At 32.6% G+C, this 11694-nt stretch overlaps 1 protein-coding gene across 1 annotated transcript; it reads right to left on the reverse strand.

Moving 5' to 3' along the window:
* Positions 1–673: 673 nt before the first annotated feature.
* Positions 674–3206, reverse strand: LOC149416289 (uncharacterized). The gene is made up of 3 exons (XM_089641940.1): positions 3172–3206; positions 1889–2150; positions 674–943 (listed from the first exon to the last, which is right to left on the reverse strand). Exons 1-3 carry the CDS (start codon positions 3204–3206, stop codon positions 674–676), a joined length of 567 nt encoding a protein of 188 aa, XP_089498066.1.
* Positions 3207–11694: the final 8488 nt, after the last annotated feature.

The following is an 11694-nucleotide window of genomic DNA, read 5'->3' on the forward strand; positions in this document are numbered from 1 at the left end:
ATATATATATATATATATATATATATATATATATATATATATCTACATCTATATACATATATCTTTATTACCGATTCCGTATTGGAGAAATTTGTTTTCAATCTAACCACGTTCTTCATACGATCGATTGCTCTGATATTAAATAATTTGAGAATAAATTCATCCGTCCGATCTCCTTTGGATGTTTAGAAAACGTCAAAATATTTTGTTTTACTGATATTAAGTGTAGTGAGTCAAAATGTGGTTCGTCAGATGCTTTTTTTTTTTTTTTTTACAGTGAATACCTCACAAGAGTCCCAACTGCTCCCGTCTGGAGCCAGTGAGACTATGGCATCCCCAATTGGGGGATGTTGTGAGGCTGAAGGTAAGTGGGGAAGGGAAAGAGGAAGGTGGGGAAGTACCTGGCTATTCAGATCTAGTCACTAAACACGGCTAAAGCCATTTGGAGCAACGTTTCAATTCTGAATGGTGGTCTTACACCAGGGCGATACTGGTAGTATCTTCCACTCTGGAACGTGCCGCAAATATACTATATATTATTTTAATTAATTAATTGTGAAATAACACAAATTAATCAAATAAAATTTATTTGCGCACGCCGGGTTCGAACCCGCGACCTTCGGAATGGCAGTCCAATGCGTTACCACTGGACTATGCCGGCCGTCAAACAATTTTACGCCGGTTTTTCTCCAGTGTGAGTCAGCATGTGGCTGGATAGACTTCTCTTTTGAGTAAATGAATTTTTGCACAAAGAACACGCAAAAAGTTTTTCTCCAGTGTGAATCAGCATGTGGTTCATAAGGCTGCTCTTTTGAGTACATGAATAGCTGCACTCGGAACATGAAAAAGCTTTTTCTCCACTGTGAATCAGAATATGTCTCTTCAGACTGCTCATGTTAGAAAATGAATAGTTGCAAAAGGAACATGAATAAGGTTTTTCTCCGCTGTGAGTTCGCATGTGTACCGTCAAATTTCCCTTTACAGTACACGAATAGTTGCACTTTGAGCATTTAAAAGGTTTTTCTCCATTGTGAGTTCGCATGTGTACCGTCAAACTTCCCTTTATAGTACACGAATAGTTGCATTCAGTGCATTTAAAAGGTTTTTCTCCAGTGTGAGTCAGCATGTGGCTTTTCAGGTGGGTCTTTAGTGTAAATGAAGCGTTGCACAAAGAACATGAAAAAGGTTTTTCTCCAGTGTGAGTCAGCATGTGCCTGGTCAGATTGCATTTTTGAGTAAATGAATTTTTGCACAAAGAACACGCAAAAGGTTTTTCTCCAGTGTGAATCAGCATGTGGTTCATAAGGCTGCTATTTTGAGTACATGAATAACTGCACTCTGAGCATTTAAAAGGTTTTTCTCCATTGTGAGTTCGCATGTGTACCGTCAAACTTCCCTTTATAGTACACGAATAGTTGCACTCTGAGCATTTAAAAGGTTTTTCTCCATTGTGAGTTCGCATGTGTACCGTCAAACTTCCCTTTATAGTACACAAATAGTTGCATTCAGAGCATTTAAAAGGTTTTTCTCCAGTGTGAGTCAGCATGTGGCTTTTCAGATGGCTCTTTTGTGTAAATGAAGCACTGCACAAAGAACATGAAAAAGGTTTTTCTCCAGTGTGAGTCAGCATGTGGCTGGTTAGACTTTTCTTTTGAGTAAATGAATTTTTGCACAAAGAACACGCAAAAGGTTTTTCTCCAGTGTGAATCAGCATATGTCTCTTAAGTTTGTTCTTTTCAGTACATGAATAGCTGCACTCGGAACATGAAAAAGCTTTTTCTCCACTGTGAATCAGAATATGTCTCTTCAGACTGCTCATGTTAGAAAATGAATAGTTGCAAAAGGAACATGAATAAGGTTTTTCTCCACTGTGAGTTCGCATGTGTACCGTCAAACTCCCCTTTATAGTACAAGAATAGTTGCATTCAGAGCATTTAAAAGGTTTTTCTCCAGTGTGAGTCAGCAGGTGGCTTTTCAGGTGGGTCTTTTGTGTAAATGAAGCGTTGCACAAAGAACATGAAAAAGGTTTTTCTCCAGTGTGAATCATCATGTGGCTGGTCAGACTTCCCTTTTTAGTAAACGAATTGTTGCACAAAGAACACGAAAAAGGTTTCTGTCCACTGTGCGACAGCATGTGGTTCGTCAGATTGCTTTTATGAGAACATAAATAATTGCACTCGGAACACAAAAAAGATTTTTTTCCATTGTGAGTCATCATGTGGATAGTCAATTGTGTCTTTCGAGAACATGAATAGTTGCACTCGTAACACGAAAAAGTTTTTTCTCCACTGAGAGTCTGCGGTTTTACATCGGTTTTACCTGGTGTCTGGGTAATTCTTTCAAAGTTTTCTAAGCAGTCCTTTTTAACATCTGGCAGGTATATGTCGATTTCCATGTAAGGTATTCTCTCTTCTTCCTCTGCTCGGGGTCCTAGTTCTGCCTTGATGGTATCACTCTCCACATTAAAGCCACCTAGGAAAATAATAAGTATGTTGAACATCGAATTACAATATAAGGTTTTTTTTTTAAAATTGAAGGTAGCATCGATTAACAATGTAGAAGCGTGAATTTGGATAAGAGAATTTACGGTAAATTTAAGAAATATGAATGACCCAAGATGTCTGCTTCAGGAACCGATGCTTCAAGAACGGAAAACCATTTGCTTTTGAGCACCTTCCGCCCAGTTAATCCCACTTTTAACTTTCTTTAGATACGCTCAGTATCGCCCGTGTTAACGCACATAAAAACGGATAAAATATAACTCCAAATATATTTAAAATCGTTTTATTTCTATGAACCCAATTCTCAAATGAAACGTGGCTGTCTATGGCCGTGTTTAGTGAGCACATCTGAAAAGACAGGTGCTTCTCAGGTTCCACTTCTCGACCTCCTTCCATCCCTTCTAACATCACCCTCCCAAATACTCAACTTTCTCCACATGGTAGGGGGCAGTAATGTCTTTGGTGCGGAAATCACAAAAACAATTCATCAAGTTTAAAGTGTGATGTTGTTTGGCTGTTTCCGGCAAGGACACATTTTATCTGAAAATGCCAAATATATGTATGTACGGTAAGAGAGGACATTGTGAACAAGCATATGTCCTCTGTGCATGACAATTCAAAACGAACTGGGATTCCGAAAACATTTTTTTACATATGCAATGCAACTAACTGGCAGTCCAAGAAGTCTCCGCACTTTTCCAACATTCCATCTTTACATCTGGGACGTCAAAATCCATATCCGTATATGGAATTTCACCTCCTTCTTCTTGTGGCCCTGGTTCCGTCTTTATGAAAACTGTATCCGGATTTTGTAGATCCATGGCACTGCTGTGGGAGGATTTGATAATTTGTATAAGCCCAATCAAATAATCCTGAAAAAGAACATTTTTGTAACGGAACTATAATTTGAGTGTGCTCGGAATATTCTGTCAAAACAATGATAATGTATGCAAAACGCATATTTGGAAATAAGGATATAAGAACTGTGACTATCTTGACCTTTAAGTCGACATTTGAAATCGGTTGAGAGAATTGTCGTCAATCGTGAGATAACTCAATATATACTATAACCATATCTAAAGTTAAAACAGTAAACATTTCATTGGGTCCGCCTTTATGCTTTAAACAGAATATTGGTTATAGATAATTGAAATTCTTGCAGAACACTTATATAAAAAATGGTGGTTGTCTAATTGACAATTTAAAGTTCCTCAAACAAAACGCTATTGGACTTTCTAACTAAGGTATCGATTGGCGTAAGTTAAAATAAGTTGCGTAAGAGCCAGCGTAGATGTGCATTTGATCATTTCATAGCACAAATTAATGGACAGTGGTAGCTCAGATTGATTTGGAATAACGGACTCTACCAAAATGCATAGCGATGAATATAAGCATTAATACTTACCAATAATAATTACAAGTATGGGATTATAAATTTAACTGCGTGGGCTGAACAGTTTAAGAAATTTTATGCATAGAGATTAAAAACAGAATGAAAACACTAGCAGTAAGGAAAGCGTACGTCAAAAAAAATATTATTTATACATACGCATTAAACAATAATGAAATCACAGACATTTATTCTACTCAATCAATCTTTATATTTATATATTTTGCTAAAACCGCAGATCAGAAATAAATTCCAAAAGCGTAAAAAATATCGACTCGCTTGCTCCACACTATAACTACAACAATCAGGATTGCCCCGGAACATACGGGCGGGCGCCCGACATTTTAATGTCTTAAAACTATTAAATGTTCAGTGATAATAATCGTTTGTCATAGATAAATAAACAAACAACGTTAAAACACAAATTTGTACAGTTTCTTTATAAATACTTCGCCGGCCACAAACAATCGTAACATTTTAGAAAAATATACAACCCATCCTGACATGTTTAAATTAATATTTTCGTAAAAATTGAGAAGAAAACTTTGAGTTTAAAAAATAAAAATGCAATACTAAAGTAACTTGAACCTTAAACCTAACGATTTTTCATCTACTTCCGTATCATCAAAATGACATTTCACATCATTTTTGAACGTGACAAGAAAAGAAAATACACATTTTCGGAACTCAATAGGTAACAGTGAAAGACTGGCAGTTTGTTTTATGGTACAATTGCCACTCATTATGTGCATTATATTGAAAAGAATCAATTTCAATAAATGTTATTCTTATTCAAGAACCCTATAATAAGTGTTTATGCATATCCAGCTGCTCGAGCTCTGCTTCATTTTTAGCTGAATGTATATTAATTTTTATTTGTATCTGTTTTCGTAAGTTCTAAGTTCGGTAGAATCACGATATTCATTTGATTTATTATTATGCAATTAGGCCCCGTGTATCTACAGAGTAGTATGGATGAAACCACTGCCATCTGTACACAGGCCGTGCTGTAGAAAACCAACTGACATTCAAAGAGTCCTGTTTTTCGGCCTTCGTGGTAGCTTTTTTCTATGCGCCAGTATGGATTTTGTAGGCGTCTGGAAAGTGTGTGCAACTGATTTAAGCAGTTATTTTACATTTTACATCACGTTTCTGCAATATTTATACTTCATTTTTGTAAAACAATAGGTTGGTGGTTATATACGATCGTCAAGGTAAGAAATTTTAAATATATTTACAATTTTAACGTAGTAAATAATGTTTTCAACAACTTACATAATGGCGGATGACGCTTAGCTTTGGATCTGTACAGATTATCATTAGAAATGGTGTAATTTACTAGATAGTATAATATAATCTACATAATATAATATAATCTTCATAATAGTACTATGTAATAACATGTGTAGAGCTTTCTGAGAGAATAATAGGATAATTCATAAGCCGCCACGTTTTTAGTAGGCACTTGGAATTGATACTTCGTTTCAACTCGATTGTTGATTTGTTTTCAAAGTGAAATTTGATTTGTTTTGAAAATACGTAATATATTTATTAGTGGATATTATTTTCAGATGCCTCATAAGTGCTGTGTTCCCGGATGCAAAGCAAATTACACCAGTTCTCTGAAGAAGGAAGGAGCGGTTACCATCTTCAAATTTCCAGCGGAGGAAGAACGCAGACAGTCATGGATCAGGGCCATTCCTCGCAAAAATTGGATTCCAGGTGCTTTCGCTGCCGTTTGCATCAATCATTTTGACAAAAAGGATATTATATCGCACCCTAAAAAACCAAAATTGGCCATCGGAGCTACACCAAGTATTTTTAAAGGTTTGCCAAGTTATTTAACAAAGAAAAAGGCACTGGATAGAGTGAATCCCGAAAATAGGAAGTTAAAAATAAAACACCGACACGAGGAACAAGTTGAACTTTTCTTTCAAAGTGACACAATAGTGAATTATAGTGATTTTGTTAGAAATATGCAAATAAAAATTAAACTCGGTGAGTGGAATGTAAAAACTATAAATGACATAACATATTTATACACCACAAACTTTGACAATGTAGATAAACATTTATATTTAAGTTCTCAAGTTGTAGTTGACCATAATCTGAATATCAAAGTATTTGTCGGAACAAATGAACTTTCTCATAGTGAATTGAAGTGGTTATTCCCCAAAACTATGATATTGAGTTTATGGTCACAATTAGAAAATTTGTTGGTACGATATCATAATATTAATATAGATGACAATGTTAATTATGAAGACAAGAGTCAGAATACTGTAAATAATCATTTATTAAAAGCTCATATTTATTTAAAGTCTGCACAAGACGCTGCCAGTAGTCTTGAATATGAATTTAAAAACTCTTTAGAACTACTTTTAGATCAGGTTAGTTTATTAACATCAAAAAGGAGACGATATAGTACTACCACTTTAATCTTTGCTTTCATGATTTACTCGAGGTCTCCTACATGTTACAGATTTTTTTTATTTATTTATTGTTTGTTTGTAAATATTTCATAATACAATTAATGAACTTAAAATGTCCAACTAGGCGATTGCCCGTTTTAGGACATTCCAGTATGATAAAGTTTTTACATGTAATATATGGTACATTATAGTGTTGACTATTTTGTTGTTAAAAAAAAAAATACATATGTATATTCATATTCTAGAATACTTCCAGTTATATCACGACATATTTTACTATTATTTAGCTGACATAATAACTGAATTAACATAACATAAGCTGAATTAATAGATAAAAACAGATTAATTAAAGATTTTTTTATTTTGCCACATAAAAGGTATTTACAAAGCATTTCTTCGTCGTTTGATGTTTCACCTGATTCTTCAAATAATTTATATTTTAAAAATATAGTAAAGGAGCTTTCGGAGCGTGAAAAGTTTGTTTCCTTATTGATTGATGAAATTTACATAAGTAGTTGTATTACTTATAAATCCAATAAACTTACAGGTTATGCATCAAATGATTCCTCAAAAATAGCAAAAACAGTGCAATGTTTTATGATCACTTCATGTTTTGGTGGTTTAAAAGAAGTCGTTCGACTGATGCCAGTTAGTTCTATTTCTGGCAGTGATTTGAAAACAATCACCTTAAATGTTTTAAATTTTGTTCAAAAACTTGGTTTTACGGTCACTTGCATTATTACTGACAATAATCGGGTGAACCAAAATATGTTCAAACAAATATCTCCCTTGGATAATTTTGTTAATCCTTTACACACTAATCTGCCAATTTTTATGTTTTATGATTTTGTGCACATATTTAAAAATATTAGAAATAATTGGATCAATTTAAAAGATTTTAAGAAATCATTCTCATATCCAGATTTTGACGACAACTCAATAATAAGACATGCCCAATTTTAAGATCTGAGAGATATATATACCATAGAAAGCAACAGTACAATTAAAAAGGCATTCAAATTAAATTATAAATCTCTTTATCCAACATGCTTCGAAAGGCAGAAGGTGATTTTAGTTGATAATATATTTCATTGTACCACTATTGCTGCTTTGCATAATATTGACGAATTTAAAGAAACGGCTATGTTTTTACAAATAATAAGAAATTGGTGGGATATTTTGAATGTTAAAACTACAATGAAGGGTAAAATAAAACGAAATGAATTTTGTACACCCATACTGGGGGTAAATGATGAGAAACTGTTGCATTTAAAAAAATTTGCTGTTTGGTTAGATAAATGGAACAATTTGCCAGGTGGTACTTTATTTTCAAGGGACACTTTTAATGCCTTATATGGCAGTGTTTTAACTTTCATAAAATTAATAGAATTTTCGTTAGCCAATTTTCCAATTTCCTATGTTTTGTCAGGAAAATTTCAAACCGACAAGCTCGAAGAGCGATTTAGTTTGTATAGAAGATTATCGGGTACAAATTACCATATTTCATATTCACAAATTGTAGAGTCAGAGAAAAAAATTAGAGTCAGAAAATTGTTTAGGTTTAAAAATATATCTGAGACGTTAACCGATATTAAAAACTCGCTTACACCTTTGGAAAAAGAAACTAATTTAGAAATAGATGTAACTGAATTTATACATATATTGAAATCTAATTACCTTGAAACATACGAAAATGACGAATCGTCACAGATTTATGTTTGTGGTTATGCAGCCCTTGGTGTTAGAAAAAAGATAGCGAGTAATTGTAACGCATGTATGAATTTGGTGTCCGATAGCAAAGGAACTAAAATTAACGATAAATATTTTGATTTTTTACAAAGAGGAGGTTTGATTGTCCCATCTGAGTCTGTAAGGTTTGTATATTTTCATTTATGTTCCATATTTGAATTCATTGTCAATGAAAAAGAGTTACATCATAAATTTTTGGAACATGGACACCAAAAGGACATATTATTAACATTAACATTTTTAAGCCTAAGATCTGGTTCTTTTTATGTAGATTTAGATTCAAAATGTATTTGTGGGATGACAAATCACAGAATTTACACTATGATTGTGAAAACTCTATCAAATATTTTGCTTAATAATTATAGCAAAATGCAAAACAATCGTATCTCTTCAAATAAAAAAAGTAATACAAGAAAACTTAAAACATATTGTAATTAGTTAATATTATAGTTAGTGTTCATCTTTATTTTTTATCAATATTATTGTTGATTTGAAGGATATTAGCAGTTTATCTATTTTACTTAATAAGTTATATTCTACGTTGCCTACTTTTGTAACATTTTATGTAACCTGTGTTTTGTTTCTTTATTTTTATGGACTCGGATATTTGTATGGTGGGTCCCCTCCAATGTTCCTATCCATATATTATAATACAAATATTGAAAATAATTGTATTGTGTATAGTGTAATAAAATATATACTTGTACGAAAAATTCTTTTCCTATTTATCCATGAAAAATTGTATTGTATTATGTATAATGTAATAAAATATATACTTGTACGAAAAATTCTTTTCCTATTTATCCATGAAAAATTGTATTGTATTATGTATAATGTAATAAAATATATACTTGTACAAAAAATTATTTTCCTATTTATCCATGAAAAATTGTATTGTATTGTGTATAATGTAATAAAATATATACTTGTACAAAAAATTCTTTTACTATTTATCCATGAAAAATTGTATTGTATTGTGTATAATGTAATAAAATATATACTTGTACAAAAAATTCTTTTACTATTTATCCATGAAAAATTGTATTGTATTGTGTATAATGTAATAAAATATATACTTGTACAAAAAAATCTTTTACTATTTATCCATGAAATTCTAAAATATTTACTTCCCACAAAAAACATATATTTTTTTACCCATAGGATTTAGGTGAGTATGTATTCATTAATATGAATCAAAACGATTTGCATAGGTAAAATAGGTAAGTATTTATAAATATGAAATATCCATGCCTTCACTTTAAATTAAATTCATTAGAACCTTTAAAATCAGAGCTGGAATGATGTTTTTGCTTCTTGGGGAAATAGGCCTCTTTACTTTGAAATTTGACTTCCCGCCAAATCTACAGCACGGCTTGTAATAGAGACGGCAGTGATGAAACACGAGAGTTAAGTTGTAAATAGCCTATTATAAAACAGCCTACAGTTAACACCATAGAAAAAAATGATGCGTGACACCAAAACGTAAAGAACTTGCAAAGTCGTTAGGATTTTAATTTTACTTTGTTAAGTTATAAATAAATATGTACAAATTAAACGAAATGGACGTTGGAAGCACCTTGCTATTCAGATCTGATTACTAAACACGGCCAAAGCCTTTTAAATCAACGTTTAAATTCTGTCCTTATAACTGGGCGATGGTGAGAGTATTTTTCTCACTGGAAACATATATTATTTTAAATGACTAAATTGTGAAATTACGCGAATTAATCAAGTGAAATTTACTTGCGCACGCCGGGATTCAAATCCGCGAAGTCTGTCAATAACAAGGCCGGTATATTAAATTTCTAGGGTTCTTACATTGTTTTTGCTAGTTTAACTTTGTTTTCCAGGTAACATTATTATGAAGGCTTTCACCATCAAGGCAGAATTTGGACCCCGTGAAGAAAGGAAAATTTACTTAATATAGGGGGATATCCATATACGGAAATTGACATAGACCTGCCGGATGTTAAAAATGAATGCTTAGAACGCTTTGAAAGAATTGCCCAGACAGCAGATTAAGCTTCTGTTTAACGTGCCATGTAAGTTTTGAAAATTCGTGCAATCCTATATATATGCAATGCAACTAACTGGCTGTCCGAGAACTCGCCGCATTTTGAAAACATTCCATCTTCACATCCGGGAGGTCAATATCCATATCCGTATACGGCATTTCACCTCCGCCGTCTTCTTGGGGCGCTGGTTCCGTCTTTAATATGGGAATTATATCAAGATTAAGCAGGTCCATTGCACTGCTGTAGTGGGATTTGATAATTGGTACAAGCCCAAACAAAAACGCCTGAAAAGGAACATAGTTGTAACGGAACCCTTATTTGAATGTGCTCGGAATATTCTGTCAAAACAATGATATCGTATGAATAACGCGTATTTGGAATAAGGATAAAATAATCGTGACTATTTTGACCTTGAAGACGACATTTGCAATCGGTCTAAAGAATTGTCGTCAGTCGTCGTATAACTCAATATATACTATATTCATATTTAAAGTTAAACCAGTAAACCGTTCGTTGTGTTTGCCATTATACTATTAACATCATATTGGTTACCGATATTTGATATTCTTGCAAAACACTTAAAAATGGTAGACGTCCAATTGACATTTTAAAGTTCCTAGAACAAAACGCCAATGGATTTCCTAACTAAGTTACCGATTGGTGTAAGTTAAGATAAGTTGTTTTAGACACAGCGCCGTTGTGCATTTGAGTATTATATAACACAAACGAAAGGAAATTGGTCACTCAGTTTGATTCAGAATAACGGTAGCTACCAAAATTAATAGCGATGAATATAAGCATCAGTACTCACCAATAATAATCACAAGTATGGGAATATAAATTAAGCTGCGTGGGCCTAACAGTTAAAGGACTATAACGTAGAATTAGAGATTGAAAATATAATGAAATCACTATCAGTAAAGAAGGCGTGTGTCAAATAAAATTGTTGAGCATAGAAATACAATTATGAGTCATAGACAATTATTCTCCTCTACCTATATATATATATATATATATATATAGGTAGAGTAATGCCACTTTAATATATATATAAAATTGTTGATATATATATTAAAGTGGCATTACACCATACTTTTTTTTTCATATTGATCTCTATATCGGGACCAGACGAAATATTTTCATCTTCCACGATATTTTTTTTCGTTATCATTATTTTTCAATTTTTATATTTATTTTCGATTTCATATGAAAAGTTTTGCCATTCGAGAAGAAATAATATTTTGAGACGGTGCAATAACTTGAACATAAACATATATCACGATCATGAAATCCTGTCACTCATTTGCGAGCTTTGTAACGTGCTTTGTCGTCACCCAATCGATATTTTTAAATATTTAAACATTAATCTGTTTAAATAAATATTTTATTTTTTTGACTGGAAATATAAACATGACATAAAATCTGTTGATGATATAGTGGAATATTTTTACTTTGTATTGAGTAGTATTTTTGATCTGTGTGCAACCATAAAAAAAACCACGCAAAGTAAATGTCAACTATCTGGTGAGGTTTAACAAATGTATAATTCATAAAATTAAATTCAAGGAATCTCTTCGCAGAACATATAAAGCAACTAAGAGCAATTT

This window comes from Hesperophylax consimilis, chromosome 17, assembly GCF_061612785.1.
Source record: "Hesperophylax consimilis isolate HC1 chromosome 17, BYU_Hcon_1.0, whole genome shotgun sequence".
Classification (NCBI taxonomy): Eukaryota; Metazoa; Arthropoda; class Insecta; order Trichoptera; family Limnephilidae; genus Hesperophylax; species Hesperophylax consimilis.